This window comes from Petromyzon marinus, unplaced genomic scaffold (assembly GCF_048934315.1).
Source record: "Petromyzon marinus isolate PM22_M1 ecotype Great Lakes invasive population unplaced genomic scaffold, UKy_Petmar_22M1.pri1.0 PM_G_Scaffold_32, whole genome shotgun sequence".
In the NCBI taxonomy this organism is placed as follows: Eukaryota; Metazoa; Chordata; class Hyperoartia; order Petromyzontiformes; family Petromyzontidae; genus Petromyzon; species Petromyzon marinus.
In genome coordinates this window covers 2246325-2266802 of record NW_027422895.1, presented here as the reverse complement: position 1 = coordinate 2266802, position 20478 = coordinate 2246325, and the positions used below count along the sequence as shown (strand labels likewise).

Genomic DNA, 20478 nt, shown 5'->3' with positions numbered 1-20478 from the left:
GACGCGTCCGTCGAGAGGCCCGCCGCGTCTGTGGCCCGCACCGTCAGCCGGTACGACGGCGTCCGCTCGCGGTCCAGCGGCCGTTTGGCGGCGACGACCCCGGACGTCGGGTGGATGTCGAAGGCGCCTTCGGGATCGCCCTCCCGTATTTCATAGGCGACCGTCGACCGGCCAGAGGCGCTCACCGCGAGCACGAAGCTCCCGGGCGCGGCCCCTTCGGCGACCTCCGCCGAGTAGCCGCCGCCGCCGCCTCCGGAGGCGAATTCGGGGGGGACGTCGGCGTCGGCGGCGACGACGACGACGCGGACGGCGGCATTCGTGACGCGGCGCGGGCGCCCCCGGTCCACCGCCCTCACCGTCAGCTCGTAGGCCTCCACCGCGGAGCCGTTCAGCTTCCTCGCCACGAAGACGACGCCCAGCGCGCGGTGGACGGCGAAGGAATTCCCCACGTTTCCTGCCGGGAGAATTCGGAGGAGCGGGACGGGCGCGAGTTCACGTCACCGAATCCGGAGGGAGACGCCGAGGGCAAACAACGCGGGGGAAACCGCGGCGCCCGTCGGCTCCCGAGCGATCCGAGTTGGGCCCGCGGCTCGCGACTCGCTCGGGGAGAGGGACGCGACGGAGAAACCATGACGCTGGAAACGTGCCCCTGTGCAGAAACTCCCCCCCCCCCCCCCCCCGGGGCGGTTGGGAGGGGCGGCGGGAGTGGCAGCGGAAGCGGCGGTCACCGTATCTGATGCTATATCTGACGTCGGCGTTGGGGCCGTCGTCGCGGTCCGTCGCCGTGACGCGCACCACGGCGGAGCCCACGGCCGCCGACTCGGCCACGCGGGCCTCGTAGGGGCCGCCGGTGAAGCGGGGCGCGTGGTCGTTGGCATCGTCGACGCTCACCGCCAGCGTGGCGTACGCTCGCCTCACGGGGACCCCGCCGTCCTGCACCTGCTCGCGCGGGTGAGAGAAAGAGAGTGAGAGAGTGAGCGAGTGAGAGAGTGAGAGAGTGAGTGAGAGAGTGAGAGAGAGTGAGAGAGAGAGTGAGAGAGAGAGTGAGAGAGAGTGAGAGAGAGAGAGTGAGTGAGAGAGAGAGAGAGTGAGAGAGAGTGAGAGAGAGAGAGTGAGAGTGTGAGAGAGAGAGAAAGTGAGTGAGAGAGAGTGAGAGAAAGTGAGAGAGTGAGAGAGAGAGTGAGAGAGAGTGAGTGAGTGAGAGAGTGAGCGAGAGAGTGAGAGAGTGAGAGAGTGAGAGAGAGTGAGAGAGAGAGAGTGAGAGTGAGAGAGTGAGAGACTTTGACTTTTAAATAAACTTTATTGTCCAGCAGCAAATGCCCTGGACGGTTCCGGTGCTCCATTGCGAGAGTCGCCAATAAAAAAGCCAACAATGTCCGTGCGCGTCATCGCGCGCAAGACCATCGACACCAGCCACAGGCAACAACCTCGTCACCGTCAACACAAGCGCACATATCGAAAAACAACACCGTTCTGCAATGACACAGAAGCGGGAAAAAAACCGGGTCCAAAGTGCGAACCACGCGCCGCCCCCCCACGGTACGGGTGAACCCAACCACCAAAACCAAATCAAAATCGGTCCGCACGTGTCACCGCGTGCACATCCAAATGACGCAGCTGATCGCCGCCAATGCAGGTAGGTATACAGACCGCCTCAGTGGACGTGCTGCACACGAGGCACGCACAGCACACCTCCTGGCGTGGCCACCGCCAGCTTAGGTGGCTCACGGTCCACCGCCAGCCTCTAGTGATCGCGTGCGCAGAGGAAACCGTTTCGAGTCCGCGCGCGTCATCGCGCACCTTGCCCTTTTAAATCCCGAGGCCACAACGCTAGGTGTTGGTGTTGGCGGTGGCCGCAGGTGGGGGGCCCTTTAGCTGGGAGGAATACCTCCTCTCTGCCTTCCGTACTAGAGCCTCCACCTTGTCGGCTTCCTTCCGGCTGCAGACTTACCTTTGCGGATCCTTGCAAAGTGGTCACGCGGCCTGCATGAAGGCCAGCGCGTCGGGGAATTGCTCTCTGAAGGTGCCCGCGCGCCCCTTGAAGGGGTGTCGTACATAGTCAATGATGGCCCCTGGGTTGTACTCTATCCCCCTCCGGACTCGCGGGCGGCTCGTTTCACTTGTGTTCTCAACAACGTTGGACCTTAACCACCCGTCGACCCTGGAGGTGTTGTTGTTGTTGTTGTCGTTATTTTCGTTGCTGTTGTTTTTACAGTCGCCTTGTATGTTCTCTTGGGGCTTGGCGGCCGCCTCTCGTGTCAGGCCACCCCGAGCCGGGTTTTTCTTGGGCTTGGGGTGGTGTACCTCCGCGGGTCTAGCAGCCATCGCCCCGTCAGACGGGGAGGCGGGCTGCTCGTCTCTCGCGTGCGCCGCGGCACCGTCAGGTGTCACGGCACCCTTGAGCGCCGCGGCACCGTCAGGCGTGGCGGCGCCGATGAAAGTGATGGTGGTAGTGGTCGTGAAGCCTTCAATAGCTGTACCGGGGGAATCTCCATATGGTACAGATATAAAGGGAGGCTGATCGATGCCCGGGCGCGGTCAAGGGATGGCTCCCTATTGCTCAACCACGTTATGTATGCTGATGATTTGGTAATAGCTGCTCATTCAGAGGAGGAGTTGGAGACGCTGCTGCTGAGACTGGAGCGTGCCACTAAGAGGTGGGGCCTTACCATCAGCCCCACCAAAACTAAGCACCTGCCTTCGTATTTTGTACCATCGGACACTACACCCCCACAACTCCCAATCGGTGATGGGGCAGTTGTGGAGAGAGTGGAGAGTTTCTCATACCTGGGCAGTGTGCTTATGACCGGCTCCAGTTTAACAGCAGAGGTCTCACTCCACATCAGTCGAGTGGCAATATCTTTTCATCAGTTGCGTAACGCTGTGTGGAAGCTACCTGGTCTGTCGCTCCGCACTAAGCCTCAGGTCTTCTTGGCCACGGTCATTCCCACCCTTCTCTACGCTTGCGAAACGTGGACCCCCCTAATGGAACATCTTCGCCGGTTGGAAACATTTAGGCTGGCCTGCCTACGATCCATCCTGGGTTTAACCAGACTGGATTGTGTGAGGAGCTCACAAATCCTTGAAAGATCTAGGAAAGGTCCCATCGGTGAGCTCCTCCGGCGGGCAAGGCTGCGATGGCTGGGTCATGTAGCCCGCATGCCCAGCCACCGCATGCCGAAACAGATTTTGTTCGGCCGGATTGAGGGGGCTAAACGGGCGCGGCACGGGCTAGAGAAGAGATGGAGTGATGTGTTACAGGAGGACGTGGAGCTGAGTGGACTTGCCGATGACTGGTACCAGCGGTGTCAAGATCGGCCTCTGTGGAGGAGGCTCATGAAGGACGCTACTGGGCAGTTGGAGGCAGTCGCCCTCCAACAACTACGGAGGGCGGAGGAACGACGCTCACAACAACGAGCGGAGCGCCGGGTGGCTAAAGCACAGCAGGTTGGCACAGTAGGGGGCACAGGTGGTGCATCAGCCAGTCATCTCAGTCAGTCGACCCGTGGCACCTGGGTCTGCCCCGTGACCTTCTGCCAGCGGGCGTTCGACACTTCACGTGGCCTCAGTGTGCACATAGCCTGGCACAAGCATCGTGGTGACATCACCGCCACTTAGTGGTGAATGGCGGTTGTTGTTGTTGTTGTTGGTCTGCAATTCCGGAGCGGCCAAGGCTGGGTCCGGCTCCGACGGTCGCTCTGCTACCGCGACGTCGTCCGTCAGGTGGAGTCCGCCGTCGTTGCTCATCCCGTCCCGCGGCCCGGGTTCGCCGTCGCTCCCCGTCGCCGCTTCCGTGCGGTCCTCCGGCTCGCTGTTGTCGCCGGCGACCACCGTCCGCATCGCGGGGGCCCCGACGCGTCCCGCTGACGCGGGGTCGCTCCTTGCCCTCCGCTTCCTCCGCTAGGGAGGGGCGGACGGGCGGACGAAAACGTCTCCCTCGTCCTCGGTCGTCCGTGCCCCGCAGTCAGCTGCCAGGACGGCGAGATCACCCCGCTGCCCTCCCTGCTGCTGCTGTTGTTGATTTTGGTGTTCTTCTTGTTGTAGTTGATGGCGGTGCTGTTGCTGCGGCCGCTGCTGCTGTGTCTGCTGCTGCTCCGCCCGCCCCGTTGCGGGCGGAGCAGCAGGCGCGGCGGACTCGCTCGCCCTGTTCGGGCAGTTCCTCCGGGCGTGGCCGCTGCCTCCGCACCCGGAACAACGCATCCCCGCCGTGGATGCGTGTACTGTGTACACGTGGCCCTGCACCGTGTACTTTAAGTTAATGTCTAAGTCCGTGTTGCCGTCCTTCAGGACCATAAAAACCTGGCGCTGAAGCGACAATACGTGCGCCGACCCGGGGTCCCTCGTTCGTAGAGGCAGCAGCGTGACTTTCGACACCGCCGTCCCGTAGCGTTGGAGGTCCCGCAGCAGGTCGGCGCCGCTCAGAAAGGGCGGCGTGCCCGAGAGCGCCACCCTGACGGCGGGCGTGGCGAGCGGGGCGCACCGCAGGTGAAGCTCACCCACGGTGAGCCCCGTCTCCACCAGGCGCGCCGCCATCGCCTCCTCTGCCACGTACACCGTGACCCCTCCGCTCTGCCGCTGGGCCGCGACGACGCCGGCATAGCCGACGTCGTCGCGGCCACCGCGGCGGCGACGACGGCGATCCCGGACGGCGGAAAGGTGGCGAAACTGTTCCTCCTCGTGAGAGTCTCCAGCGCGGTGCGCTGCACCATGGTGGTGGTCGGCAGCAGCCACACCTGCGCACGTGTTCGCTGTAGTTGTCGTCGTTGTTGTTGTCGTTGTAGTTGTCGTCGTTGTTGCCGTTCTCTGTTCAGCCCACGAGCCGCTCGGAATAAATTTTCCGGGACGACTCAGTGAGCAAAAATAAAGAAAAAATCAAAGGGAATAAACCATTACAAAACGAGGGGAAGAGCGATGTTTAAACTCCCCATCGTAACCTCTCTCAGGCTTGGCCTAATTTATGGAAAATCAGGCCCCCATTGATCCAGGTGAGCAGCGCGGAACTTCACCTGGACGCAGCCTCCTCCGCGCATGCGCAGAGAGAGAGAGAGTGTGAGAGTGAGAGAGTGTGAGAGTGAGTGAGTGATAGTGAGAGTGAGTGAGAGAGTGAGAGAGCGAGAGAGTGAGAGAGAGTGAGAGAGCGAGAGAGCGAGAGAGTGAGAGAGTGAGGGAGAGAGTGAGAGAGTGAGAGAGAGAGTGAGAGAGTGAGAGTGAGAGAGAGAGTGAGAGAGTGAGAATGAGAGAGAGAGAGTGAGAGAGTGAGAGAGAGAGTGAGAGAGTGAGAGAGAGAGTGAGAGAGTGAGGGAAAGAGTGAGAGAGTGAGAGAGTGAGAGTGAGAGAGAGTGAGAGAGTGAAGAGAGAGAGGGCTGAGCGGAGCGCTCGCTCCGAACGCCCCCGGACAGGAGGCTTTCGCGGCAGACGCCATTCTCGGTGGAGGGACGTGCTGGTTGCGTGCAACGTGTCGTCGTCCGACTGTGCCACCGCCGCCTGACATGGCCGGTCGGCAAGGTTTTGTGTCACCCAAACAAAATGTGGCGATTTAGTTACACGGCTTGTTTACGTGACAAACTACACTATACGCATTACTATGCAGTACACCGCACACTGTGGTCACCACGCAAGACGGTGGTCACGGCGTCGTCGTCGTCATCGTCGTCGTCGTCATCATCGTCGCCTTCGATCAGCAGTCGGCTACGTACAGTTGCGGACGAAGTTCAACGGACACACACACACGTACACACACGTACACACACACACGTACACACACGTACACACGTGCACACACACACGTACACACACGTACACACACACACGTACACACACGTGCACATGTACACACACGCACACACACACACGTACACACACACGTACACACACGTACACACACACACACGTACACACACACATGTGCGCACGTACACACACGTACACACACACGTACACACGTACACACACGTACACACACACGTACACACGCGCACACCCGGCGTGGAGTCACGTACTCACCATGACGGTGAGTACGTGGCTCCACTTGGCCTCTCGGTCCAGCCTCTCGGCGACGGTGACCTCGCCGGTGACGGGGTCTACGCGGAACAGACGCCGGCCCTCCACGGCGTCGCCGCCGCCCACGCCGACGAGGAAGAAGGAGAGCCGGGCGGCGGCGGCGCCGGCGTCGGCGTCGGTCGCCTCCAGCCGCAGGATCCGGGAGGCGCCGGGAGAGGCGTCCTCGGTGACGGTCGCCTCATAGAGGTCACGGGAGAAGCGGGGCCGGTGGTCGTTCACGTCCTGCACCGTCACCACCACCTAGCGGGGGGGGGGGGGGGGGGTGAGTAAAGTGGTGATGCGGGTGGCGGTGGTGGTGGTGGTGAGGAGGAATTGGCAAGAGGTGCCGATGCACCCGGCACGTCTCACGCGGCCACCGCGGCAACCCCCGGCCTCGTGACGTCACCGCGTCGCCCTGACGGCCTCGTCACGCCCACCTTGTGCGACAGACAGACAGACACGCACACAGACACACACACACAGACACACACAGACACACACAGACACACACACAGACACGCACAGACACGCACACAGACACACACAGACACACACAGACACGCACAGACACACACACAGACACACACACAGACACATAGAGACAGACACAGACACACACAGACACACACAGACACACACACAGACACACACACAGACACACACAGACACAGACACACACACACAGACACACACACACAGACACACACACAGACACACACACAGACACGCACACACAGACACACAGACACACACACACAGACACACACACAGACACACACAGACACACACACAGACACACATACACAGACACACACACACAGACACACACACAGACACGCACACAGACACACACACAGACACACACAGACACACACAGACACGCACACAGACACACACACAGACACGCGTGCCCGCCCACCAGGGTGGTTGAAGCGTTGGTCCCGTCGGTGAGCGTCACGGTGAGCCGGTAGGAGGAGCACCGCTCGGCATCCAGCGGCTTGGCCACCTCCACAACGCCGCTGTGCTCCGTCACGTGGAAGCTGCGCTCCACGTCACCGCCTGTCCACAAGCGGCGCCCCCCTAACGTCATCATCATCGTCACCGTTAACACACCATCATCATGTCACCGTTAACCCATCATCGTCACCATTAACACACCATCATGATGTCACCGTTAACACACCATCATGATGTCACCGTTAACCCATCATCATGTCACTGTTAACACACCATCATGATGTCACCATTAACCCATCATCATGTCACTGTTAACCCATCATCGTGAGGTCACCATTAACACATCATCATCGTCACCGTTAACACACCATCATCATGTCACCGTTAACCCATCATCGTGAGGTCACCATTAACCCATCATCGTGGTGTCACCATTAACACACCATCATGATGTCACCGTTAACACATCATCGTCACCGTTAACCCATCATCATCGTCACCATTAACACACCATCATCGTCACCGTTAACACATCATCATTGTCACCATTAACACACCATCATCGTCACCGTTAACACATCATCATCGTCACCATTAACACACCATCATCATGTCACCGTTAACCCATCATCATGTCACCGTTAACCCATCATCGTGAGGTCACCATTAACACATCATCATGAGGTCACCATTAACACACCATCATGATGTCACCATTAACACACCATCATGATGTCACCGTTAACACATCATCGTCACCGTTAACCCATCATCATCGTCACCATTAACACACCATCATCGTCACCGTTAACACATCATCATTGTCACCATTAACACACCATCATCGTCACCGTTAACACATCATCATCGTCACCATTAACACACCATCATCATGTCACCGTTAACCCATCATCGTGAGGTCACCATTAACACATCATCATGAGGTCACCATTAACACACCATCATGATGTCACCGTTAACACACCATCGTGAGGTCACCGTTAACACATCATCGTCACCATTAACCCATCATCATCGTCACCATTAACACACCATCATGATGTCACCGTTAACACACCATCGTGAGGTCACCGTTAACACATCATCGTCACCGTTAACCCATCATCATCGTCACCATTAACACACCATCATCGTCACCGTTAACACATCATCATTGTCACCATTAACACACCATCATCGTCACCGTTAACACATCATCATCGTCACCATTAACACACCATCATGATGTCACCGTTAACACACCATCGTGAGGTCACCGTTAACACATCATCGTCACCATTAACCCATCATCATCGTCACCATTAACACACCATCATGATGTCACCGTTAACACACCATCGTGAGGTCACCGTTAACACATCATCGTCACCATTAACCCATCATCATCGTCACCATTAACACACCATCATGTCACCGTTAACACATCATCATCGTCACCGTTAACACACCATCATGATGTCACCATTAACCCATCATCATGAGGTCACCATTAACACATCATCATCGTCACCATTAACACACCATCATGAGGTCACCGTTAACACATCATCATGAGATCACCATTAACCCATCATCATGAGGTCACCATTAACACACTATCATCGTCACCATTAACACACCATCATGAGGTCACCGTTAACACACCATCATGAGGTCACCGTTAACACATCATCATGAGGTCACCATTAACCCATCATCATGAGGTCACCATTAACACACTATCATCGTCACCATTAACACACCATCATGAGGTCACCGTTAACACACCATCATGAGGTCACCGTTAACCCATCTTCATGAGGTCACCATTAACACATCATCATGATGTCACCGTTAACACTTCGTCATGATGTCACCATTAACGCACAATCATCATGATGTCACCGTTAATCCATCATCATGATGTCACCATTAACACACCATCATGATGTGGGGTGGGATGTGGAATGTGTGTGGTGGCACCACGTGACCTGTGATGCTGAACCAGAGGAGGCTCCCCGCCGTGCTCTGCGTGGGCAGCGCGATCACCACGGAGCCCACGGCGGCCGTCTCCGACACGGTGACCGCGTGCCGGCTCAGGCCGAAGGCGGCGGGCGTCTCCGGTGGCCGGGGAGCGGCGATCCACTCCACGTGGATGACGGCCGTCGACGGCAAGGTTGGCGGTTGCCCCGAGTCCCTGGCTTCGATCTGCGGGGCGGGCAACGGCAAGATCGGCGAGTTCTGCTTCACGGTGGGGGGTCAACATTGTCAAGCGTGTCCGTGAGGATGAGGGGGGAGGACCGCGAGGGGAGTGTGCCCAGTACCAGGATGGAGTGGGATGTCCCCGCACGGTGCAAGTCGCTCCGGCTGTAGACGACTCCGTGCTCATCGGAATAGTAATTGTGTTGCCACCCGCGGACGGTGTACAACAGCATGCCGTTGTTGCCCCAGTCGGCGTCGGCGGCGTAGACGCGGGCGATGGCCACCACCGTCGGCTCCTTCGCCGCCACCGCGTAAACGCGCGTGAGGTTCCTGCGGAAGCGCGGGGCGTTGTCGTTCTCGTCGGAGACGCTCAGCGTCACCGCCACCCTCGCTTCACGCGGGGGCACGCCGCCGTCCACGATGGACACCTGGCGCCGGCGGGCGGGACGCACGCAGACACACGCGCAACAACAACAACGACCTCCACTAAGTGGCCGTGACGGCACCACGACGCTTGTGCCAAGCCATGGGCACGTCGAGGCCACGTGTCGAACGTCCGCTGGCAGGAGGTCACGGGGCACACCCAGGTGCCACGGGTCGACTGACTGAGATGAGTAGCCGATGCACCACCTGTGCCCCCTACTGTGCTTTAGCCACCCGGCGCTCCGATGGGTCTTTGTCCAGATGTTTTAATGATTTGTGAGCTCCTCACACAATCCACCCTGGTTAAACCCAGGATGGATCGTAGGCAGGTGAGCCTAAATGTTTCTAACCAGCCAAAGATGTTCAATTAGGGGGGGTCCACGTTTCGCAAGCGTAGAGAAGGGTGGGAATGATTTGCCGAGAAGACCCGAAGCTTAGTGCGGAGCGACAGACCAGGTAGCTTCCACACAGCGTTATGCAACCGATGAAAAGATAATGCCGCTCGACTGATTCGGAGTGAGACCTCCGCTGTCAAACTGAAGCCAGTCATGAGCACACTGCCAGGGTATGGGAAACTCTCCACTCTCTCCACAACTGCCCTATCACCAATTGTGAGTTGTGGGGGTGGATTGTCCGATGGTACAAAATACCCAGGCAGGTGCTTAGCTTTGGTGGGGCTGATGGTAAGTCCCAACCTCTTAGTGGCAAGCTCCACGTTTAGCAGCAGCGCCTCCAACTCCTCCTCTGAGTGAGCAGCAATTACCAGATCATCGGCAAGGTTGAGCAATAGGGAGCCATCACTTGACCGCACCTGGGCATCGATGAGCCTCCCATTATATCTGTACCAGATGGAAATTCCTCCGGTACAGCTATTGAAGGCCACTACCACCACCACCACCACCATCACGGTGACTCTCACCTCCAGCTCGTGCTCCGCCTGCCTCTCTCTGTCCAGCCGCCTGCTGGTGGTGTGGATGACGCCTGCAACGAGTCCGTTCACCGGAGGTCAACAACAACCATCCCACGCCGGCCGGCACACGCACGCAGTGGGGTGGGGTGGGGGCCAACGTGGATAGTAAATGTTGCTGGATTTGCTCACCAACACACCGGTTAGTGCTGTACTAGTAACGAATTGGCACATTCTGTAGTATATATTTGTGTCGTGCATAATGTAGTGTACACTATACACTACATTATAATTGTAAATGTTATAGATTTGCTTTCTACACTACACTATAATTGTAAATGTTCTGGATTTGCTCTCCACCACCACCAACCCCCACCTGTCGCGTTGTTTATGGTGAAGAATCCCTGTGGGTCTCCGCTGACGATGTTGAACGTGAGGCCCCTGCCCCGGGCATCGTTGGAGGACATGGCGGCGGCGTTGTCCAGGTCCCAGGCGTCCACCTGCACTGCCCTGACGCCCCCACGGGAGTTCTCCGCCACCGCGGCCTGGTACCACGGACGCGATGCCCGCGGGGGGTTGTCGTTAACGTCCTGGGGGGGGGGGGGAGAGACACACGGTACTCGCATTGTGTGTCGTTTTAAAATGCAGGGGTGCATACGCATGTGTGTGTATGTGTGTGTGTACTTGTGTGTGTGTACGTGTGTATATACGTGTGTGTGTGTACGTGTGTTTGTGTGTGTGTATACGTGTGTGTGTGTGTGTGCCCTATATGACATCATAACAACAGTCTGGACAACTGGACGGGTTCCGCAGGATTGGAAGGATGCCCTGGTGGTCCCCCTTTTTAAGAAGGGGGACCGCACAGACTGTAACAACTACAGGGGCATCTCACTCCTCAGTGTGCCGGGAAAGGTCCTGGCAAGGATTATTCAGCATCGCCTTGCCAGGCACGCTGAGGAGAGGCTTGCGGAGCCCCAATGCGGTTTCAGGAAAGGGCGGTCCTGCACAGATGCCATATTTTCTGTCCGTCTGCTACAGCAGAGGTGTAGGGAATTCCAACAAGACCTACATCTCTGCTTTATTGACCTGGTCAAGGCCTATGATACCATCAGTAGGCCTGGGCTCTGGGTCGTTCTTCGTGCTTTTGGAGTACCTGACCCTCTGCTCACGATCATTAAGGACCTTCATGATGGTGAGCGGGCCCGGGTAAAACTACGTGGCCGGGAGTCAGAGCCATTCCCTGTACACCTTGGGGTGCGACAGGGATGTCCTTTGGCTCCCACATTATTTAACATCTATTTTGACCACGTAGTTCGTGAAGCCTTCAATAGCTGTACCGGGGGAATCTCCATATGGTACAGATATAATGGGAGGCTAATCGATGCCCGGGTGCGGTCAAGGGATGGCTCCCTATTGCTCAACCACGTTATGTATGCTGATGACTTGGTAATAGCTGCTCAGTCAGAGGAGGAGTTGGAGACGCTGCTGCTGAGACTGGAGCATGCCACTAAGAGGTGGGGCCTTACCATCAGCCCCACCAAAACTAAGCACCTGCCTGGGTATTTTGTACCATCGGACACTCCACCACCACAACTCCCAATCGGTGATGGGGCAGTTGTGGAGAGAGTGGAGAGTTTCCCATACCTGGGCAGTGTGCTTATGACTGGCTCCAGTTTAACAGCAGAGGTCTCACTCCGAATCAGTCGAGCGGCAATATCTTTTCATCGGTTGCGTAACGCTGTGTGGAAGCTACCTGGTCTGTCGCTCCGCACTAAGCTTCAGGTCTTCTCGGCCACGGTCATTCCCTCCCTTCTCTATGCTTGCGAAACGTGGACCCCCCTAATGGAACATCTTCGCCGGTTAGAAACATTTAGGCTGGCCTGCCTACGATCCATCCTGGGTTTAACCAGACTGGATTGTGTGAGGAGCTCACAAATCCTTGAAAGATCTGGGCAGGGTCCCATCGGTGAGCTCCTCCGGCAGGCAAGGCTGCGATGGCTGGGTCATGTAGCCCGCATGCCCAGCCACCGCATGCCGAAACAGCTTTTGTTTGGCCGGATTGAGGGGGCTAAGCGGGCGCGGCACGGGCTAGAGAAGAGATGGAGTGATGTGGTACAGGAGGACGTGGAGCTGAGTGGACTTGCCGATGACTGGTACCAGCGGTGTCAAGATCGGCCTCTGTGGAGGAGGCTCGTGAAGGATGCTACTGGGCAGTTGGAGGCAGTCGCCCTCCAACAACAACGGAGGGCGGAGGAGCGACGCTCACAACAGCGAGCGGAGCGCCGGGTGGCTAAAGCACAGCAGGTTGGCACAGTAGGGGGCACAGGTGGTGCATCAGCCAGTCATCTCAGTCAGTCGACCCGTGGCACCTGGGCCTGCCCCGTGACCTCCTGCCAGCGGGCGTTCGACACTTCACGTGGCCTCAGGGTGCACATAGCCTGGCACAAGCGTCGTGGTGACGTCACCGCCACTTAGTGGCGAATGGCGGTTGTTGTTGTTGTTGTGTGTGTACGTGTGTGTGTGTGTATATGTGTGTGTGTGTGTACGTGTGTGTGTATATACGTGTGTGTGTGTGTATATACGTGTGTGTATACGTGTGTGTATACGTGTGTGTGTGTATACGTGTGTGTGTGTACGTGTGTGTGTGTGTATACGTGTGTGTGTGTGTGTCCTCCAGAAACAACGAAAAGCCACTACGGGTGGCCATGTGGAATGTTTGAATGCTCACAGCGGAGGAGAGGCTGCCACTCCTCTGTCGGGAGCTGGACCGGTACCGCCTGGATCTATGTGGCATTCAGGAGGTCCGGTGGACTGGCTCTGGCTCCTGCCACCATGAGGGGTGGACAGTCCTCTACTCGTGGCAGCAGACTGCCAAACAACAGGGTGTGCCTCTTCTTTTGAACAAAAGAATGAAGGGGGTGTGGGAGCGTGGCGGTGAGGTGTGGGAAGCTGTAAGCCCCAGGCTACTTTGGGCTCGCCTTCCCATCAACCGGAGGCAAGGCATGGTGGTCGTGGTTACTTATGCCCCCACCGAAGATGAACATCCGTGGAGGGATGCAGGCAAAGCCGATGAGTCAGATGCCTTCTATGACCTCCTGTCACAGGTGCTGGCTAAAGTGGCCCCTCGGGATAGAGTCATCATGTTGGGTGACTTCAATGCCTGAGTTGGTCATGATACTGGCACCTGGTATGGAGTGATTGGAGGGCATGGGCCAGATCAGCTCAATAACAACGGTAGGAGGCTGCTAGATTTTTGTGCAGCCCATGGGCTTGTAATTACCAACACGCTGTTCCGGCATCGGCGCATCCACACAACATCATGGTTGCATGCCGGGTCCAAGCAAGAACATCTGCTGGACTACATAGTGACGGACCAGCGGATGCGAGCCCTCGTCCTTGACACCAGGACCTACCGTGGAGCTGATCTGCCCTCTGACCATCGACTAGTCATCTGTAAGATGCGCCTGCCATTCTTCCACTCCGGTGGTAGGTGTACACCCAGGACCCCATTCCAACCTAAAGTGGCCTGGTCTCAGTTATCTGATGAAAGTTGCAAGCGAGAATTTCATCATCGCTTGCGGCTGGGATTGGCATCGTCCCTGACTCCTGATGTCGAGGGTAAATGGGCGAGGTTTAGGACTGTGACATGCAGCTGCAATGGCTGCTTTGGGTACACGGTCCAGACCTCCCCAGAGACCCTGGCTGACAGAGGAGGTGTTCAGGATGATTGAGAAAAAGCGACAGGCCCACTGTCATCGGCTACAGAATCCCACGTCAGAGAATGAGGAGACTTACCGCAGCCTTCGCTCGGAGGTTCGGAGAGCCGTGAGGCGCTGCAAGGATGGGTGGTGGTCGCGGGTTGCTGAGGAGATGGAGTCTGCCTCAGTGGCCCGTGATCACAAATCTCTATTTAACTCCATCAAAAAAGTAACCTGCAGCGCCACACCTATTACCATCATTAGGGGAAAAAACAGTGATCCAATCTCCAACCCCCAGGAACAGGTTTTCAGATTTGCTGAGCATTTCTGTGAGGTCCTGGGGGAGGGAAAATCCCTCAGACAGAAAAACATCGTGGCACAAAGTGAGGATGACCCTGCTGAGGCTGCGGTACCTCAAATATTGGAAGAAGTCACCCCCTGTGAGTGGCTGGCTGAGGTGCCATCTGTTGAGGAAGTCCTGAAGGCAATCCGGAGTCTGAGACCAGGAAAGGCAGCGGGCAGAGATGATCTCCCAAGCGAAATGCTGAGGGAGGGTGGCGTTTGTGCACAGACTGCCCTATATGACATCATAACAACGGTCTGGACCACTGGACGGGTTCTGTAGGATTGGAAGGATGCCATGGTGGTCCCCCTTTTTAAGAAGGGGGACCGCACAGACTGTAACAACTACAGGGGCATCTCACTCCTCAGTGTGCCGGGAAAGGTCCTGGCAAGGATTATTCAGCATCGCCTTGCCAGGCACGCTGAGGAGAGGCTTGCGGAGCCCCAATGCGGTTTCAGGAAAGGGCGGTCCTGCACAAATGCCATATTTTCTGTCCGTCTGCTACAGCAGAGGTGTAGGGAATTCCAACAAGACCTACATATCTGCTTTATTGACCTGGTCAAGGCCTATGATACCATCAGTAGGCCTGGGCTCTGGGTTGTTCTTCGTGCTTTTGGAGTACCTGACCCTCTGCTCACGATCATTAAGGACCTTCATGATGGTGAGTGGGCCCGGGTAAAATTACGTGGCCGGGAGTCCGAGCCATTCCCTGTACACCTTGGGGTGCGACAGGGATGTCCTCTGACTCCCACATTATTTAACATCTATTTTGACCAGGTAGTTCGTGAAGCCTTCAATAGCTGTACCGGGGGAATTTCCATATGGTACAGATATAATGAGAGGCTGATCGATGCCCGGGTGCGGTCAAGGGATGGCTCCCTATTGCTCAACCACGTTATGTATGCTGATGATTTGGTAATAGCTGCTCATTCAGAGGAGGAGTTGAAGATGCTGCTGCTGAGACTGGAGCGTGCCACTAAGAGGTGGGGCCTTACCATCAGCCCCACCAAAACTAAGCACCTGCCTGGGTATTTTGTACCATCGGACACTCCACCCCCACAACTCCCAATCGGTGATGGGGCAGTTGTGGAGAGAGTGGAGAGTTTCCCATACCTGGGCAGTGTGCTTATGACTGGCTCCAGTTTAACAGCAGAGGACTCATCGGTTGCGTAACGCTGTGTGGAAGCTACCTGGTCTGTCGCTCCGCACTAAGCTTCAGGTCTTCTCGGCCACGGTCATTCCCTCCCTTCTCTACGCTTGCGAAACGTTGACCCCCCTAATGAAACATCTTCGCCGGTTAGAAACATTTAGGCTGGCCTGCCTACGATCCATCCTGGGTTTAACCAGACTGGATTGTGTGAGGAGCTCACAAATACTTGAAAGATCTGGGCAAGGTCCAATCGGTGAGCTCCTCCGGCGGGGAAGGCTGCGATGGCTGGGTCATGTAGCCCACATGCCCAGCCACCGCATGCCGAAACAGCTTTTGTTCGGCCGGATTGAGGGGGCTAAGCGGGCGCGGCACGGGCTAGAGAAGAGATAGAGTGATGTGGTACAGGAGGACGTGGAGCTGAGTGGACTTGCCGATGACTGGTACCAGCGGTGTCAAGATCGGCCTCTGTGGAGGAGGCTCGTGAAGGACGCTACTGGGCAGTTGGAGGTAGTCGCCATCCAACAACAACGGAGGGCGGAGGAGCGACGCTCACAACAACGAGCGGAGCGCCGAGTGGCTCAAGCACAGCAGGTTGGCACAGTAGGGGGTACAGGTGGTGCATCAGCCAGTCATCTCAGTCAGTCGACCCGTGGCACCTGGGTCTGCCCCGTGACCTCCTGCCAGCGGGCGTTCGACACTTCACGTGGCCTCAGGGTGCACATAGCCTGGCACAAGCGTCGTGGTGACGTCACTGCCACTTAGTGGCGAATGGCGGTTGTTGTTGTTGTGTGTATACGTGTGTGTGTGTGTGTACGTGTGTGTGTGTACGTGTGTGTGTATATACATGTGTATATGTGTGTGAATACGTGTGTGTGTGTGTGTATACGTGTGTGTGTGTGTACGTGTGTGTGAGTTTCCGTACCTGCACGTCCACGTAGACGTGCAGTGTGGAGAAGCGAGGGACGACTCCGCGATCCGTCGCGCGCACCGTGAGCCAGTAGCTGTCAGCAGTCTCCCGATCCAGCGGCTGCACCGTGACGATCATCCCTGCCGGCACGGAGCGCCGTGCACGACACGCGGCAGAGACGGGCGCCGGCGTGAGCCGTCAGTCGGCGTCGTGAGCCGTGAGGAGGAGGATGGGGGGGGGGGGGAAGGGAGGAAGGAGGGGGGGGAGTAGGTGCGGTTTACCATTCTCTGGATGAATGCTGAAGACGCCCAGGCCGGATTCGTCCACGAGGGAGTACCGCACCTCCCCGTCGATCCCCCGGTCTTCATCCGTGGCCGTGACGGTGACGACGACGGCGCCCACGGGGGCGTCCTCCCGCACGGCGGCAGCCGCCGCGAACTCCGCGAACCGCGGGGCGTGGTCGTTCTCGTCCACGTCCACCACCTCCACCGTCGCCCGGCAGGCGGCCGGCGGCGGCCCCCCGGGGTCGCCGTCGCGCGCGGCCACCGTCAGGTCGTGGCGGCGCCGCCTCTCGAAGTCGAGCGGCCGCGCCAGACGCAGGGCCCCGCTCGTCTCGTGCACCCCGAACGTGCCGCCGTCCTCGTCCTCGCCCGGCAGGGAGTAGCGCACCTCCCCGGCCGGCCCCGCGTCGGGGTCGCGAGCGTCCAGCCAGCCGAGGACGGCCCCCACCGGGAAGTCCTCGGGCACGCGGAGGCGGAGGGGCGCCGGCGCGCACGCGGGCGCGTGGTCGTCCACGTCCTCCACCGTCACGGTCACCGCGGCGACGGAGGAGAGGCGGCTCTCCTCCGGCGCCAGGTCCGACGCCTCCACCAGCAGCGCGTGCTCGGCGCGCCGCTCGCGGTCCAGCGGCGCCGCCACCTCCAGGGCGCCCGTCTCGGCGTCCACGCGGAAGAGGTCGGTGTCGGACAGCAGGCGGTAGCGCACGACGCCCGCGGCGCCCGCGTCGCCGTCGGCGGCCTCCAGCCGGAGCACCTCGCGGCCCGGCCGCGCGCTCTCCGGCACCCGGGCCTCGTAGGCGCGCCGCGAGAACTCCGGCCGGTTGTCGTTGACGTCCGAGACGACGACGCGGAGGGCGGCGCTCGCGGAGCGCCGCGGCGTGCCCAGGTCGCGGACGACGATGTTCACGAGGTAGGAGGCGGCGGCCTCGCGGTCCAGCGGCACCAGGACCCTCACGACGCCGGTCTCCGCGTCCACGGCGAGGCCGCTCGCCCCGCCGTCGTCCGTCAGGGCGTACAGCAGCTTCCCCTCGAAGCCGTCGTCCGGATCCGTGGCCTCCATTCGGGTGACCTCGGCCCCGACTGGCAAATCTTCGCGGACTTCCACGGCGACCGCCGGGGCGGCGAACGCCGGCGCGTGCCGATTGACGGCGCCGGCGGCGAGGGGGCGCGGGCGGTCTCGCCATTGGTTTGCCCGGTGGAGCCACGCGACCATCCTCCGGGCGATCCCCGTCTCCACGCACCGCCATGACGGCGCCCGTCCGGGAGCGGCGTCCACGACCGAGACGTTCAGGAACGCCGTCTCCGCCGAGAGCTCCCCGTCGGTGGCCGTGAGGCCGAGGCGGAAGGCCCCCGCCGGCCCGGCGGCGACGTCGGCGAGGGAGCGCGCGAGCGTCACGACACCGAGGGCGCCGTCCAGCGCGAAGAAGCCGCCCTCGTTCCCGGACGCGATGCCGTAGAGCACCGGCCGGAGCTCGTCGGCGTCGATGGCCGACGCGGTGAAGATCGGCTCGCCCGGCCGGAGGTCCCGGGGGATCTCGCCCACGCAGTCTACGGACTCGAAGACGGGCGCGTTGTCGTTCATGTTGGTGACGTTCACCGTCACGGTCGCCTCGGCCTCCCGGCGGAACGGAGTCCCCCAGTCCGAGGCTCGCACGCGCAGCCGGTAGGCCCCCGCCATCTCCTCGTGGTCCAGCGGCCCCGTCGTGACGACGATGCCCGTGCGAGGGTCGACGGCGAAGGGGCCAGGCTCGTCCTCCGCCAGGCCGTACGTCACGCGGCCGTCGTCCCCCTCGTCGTCGTCGGCGGCATGCAGGATGAGCACGAACGTGCCCGCCGGGACGTCCTCGCTCAACGAGGCGGAGTAGTTGGGCCGCTCGAAGACCGGGGCGTGGGCGTTGTAGTCCGCGACGTCGATCGCGACCCCGGCGACGCCCGGGCCGGCGTCGGTGCCAACGTTGAACTCGAAGCGGCGTCTGTCGACCGCCGCCAGGGACTCGCGGACGGAGACGACCCCGGTGGCGGGGTTCACGGCGAAGAAGTCGCCGTCGGCGCCGCCTCGGACGACGTACCGGCAGCCCCGCGCGCCGCAAGAGGCTCGGACCGCGAGCACGACGGCGCGGGGCGGAGACCGCCGCTCGACGGCGCCTGCGTAGACGCTCCGTTCGAACGCGCCGGCGGCGCCGCCCCCCCGGAGCGTGACCGTGACGGGCCGCGAGTGCCTGGGTGGCCTCCCCCCGTCGCGAGCCTGCACGGTGAGGTTCACCCCGAAGGGGAAGTCCGCCCAGTCCAGCCGCCCCGAGAGCCTCACCGCGTAGGCCGAGGCGGGGCCGGCGCCGTCCGTCGGGGCGACGGAGAACGCCCGGAGGGGGTCGCCGGCGACGATCTCCACGGCGACGATCTCCCCCTCGGGGCCGGCGTCGCGGTCCACCGCGACGAGCTCCGCGTACGCGGCGGCGGGGTCGGCGAACGGCGCCCCTTGCCCGCGGGTCGCGACGACCGTGACGCGCGGGGCGTGGGCGTTCGCCCGGCTCACGTTCACCGCGACGCGCGCCGAGCCGCTCAGCCCGCCGCCGTCGACGGCCATCACCTTGAACTCGTGCAGCCCCGCGTCACCGGGCTCCGTCAGCCTCCTGGCGAGCGTCACCGCGCCGCTCGTCGGGTGCACGGCGAACGCGTCCGAGTGCCGCGCCAGGGCGTAACTGAAGCGCCCGTTGGGGCCCTCGTCGGCGTCCGTGGCGGCGACACGTAGGACCGTGGTGCCCGCCGGCGCGTCGTTGGCGACGCTCGCGGCGTACGACAAAGCCGAAAACAGCGGATTCAGGTCGTTGCGGTCCAGCACCTGGACGAAGACCGTGGCGGACGCCGCCCCGCGGCCGTTCTCGGAGAACGCCTTCACCCCCAGCGCGTAGCCGCGGCGCTCCTCGCGGTCCAACGGCACGCCCCTCGTGCGGACGCGCAGGAACCAAAAGTCGCCCACGACGAGCCCCTCTGCCTCGAACGCGGCCCCCTCGTCCCCGGACACGACGGCGTACCGGGCCCCGGGGGCCGAGCGGCCGACGTGGATCCCCATCTTGTCGTGGCTCTCCACGTACGTCCCGGGCGCGGAGTTTTCGTAGACGGTGGCTTTGTAGGACAAGCTGGTGAAGCGCAGGGCGGGCTTCGGCCGGCCCCGTTGCCCATCGAGGCATTTCCTGCACGGCGGCAGCAGCAGCAGGAGCAGCAGCGGGAGGAGCGCCGAGGCCATCGTGTTGGGCGTCAGGCTCTGCGCCCGAGAGCCGCCGACGACACGGAGCCGCGGTCGGAGAGGTGGGCGACGCCAAAGTCTGGCGCTCCCAATGGGGTGTCGGTCCTCCTCCTCCTCTAACATGTCAGATCAAGACCAAACACAAACCAAACTATTTTATTTTGCCAGGTAAGGCGCCCCGCTGAGCTACCGGGTAGTGCTTTTTGAGAACCGAATTGGCTGTCGTGAACGATAGCTCAACAAAGTGGCTCATCATCGTCGTCGTCACCTCGTGGACATTTATAATTACAGCAGCAGCCAAATACTTGAAAAGGCACGTTTCTACAGGCA

At 59.9% G+C, this 20478-nt stretch overlaps 1 protein-coding gene across 1 annotated transcript in view; it reads right to left on the bottom strand.

Annotated features, from left to right (window-relative positions):
* The window catches only part of LOC142915520 (protocadherin Fat 1-like), a 34022-nt gene that overhangs the window by 8983 nt on the left and 4561 nt on the right, over positions 1-20478 (bottom strand). The window contains exons 4-16 of the mRNA XM_076061276.1: positions 16908-20264; positions 16642-16766; positions 10905-11073; positions 10541-10602; positions 9321-9626; positions 8988-9204; positions 6959-7098; positions 6004-6300; positions 4321-4803; positions 3706-3900; positions 2161-2397; positions 729-939; positions 42-454 (exon numbers count right to left, since the gene is read on the bottom strand). Coding sequence (XP_075917391.1) covers positions 42-454; positions 729-939; positions 2161-2397; positions 3706-3900; positions 4321-4803; positions 6004-6300; positions 6959-7098; positions 8988-9204; positions 9321-9626; positions 10541-10602; positions 10905-11073; positions 16642-16766; positions 16908-20148 — 6096 coding nt within the window. The 5' untranslated portion in view covers positions 20149-20264. The remainder of the gene's footprint in view (positions 1-41; positions 455-728; positions 940-2160; positions 2398-3705; positions 3901-4320; positions 4804-6003; positions 6301-6958; positions 7099-8987; positions 9205-9320; positions 9627-10540; positions 10603-10904; positions 11074-16641; positions 16767-16907; positions 20265-20478) is intronic.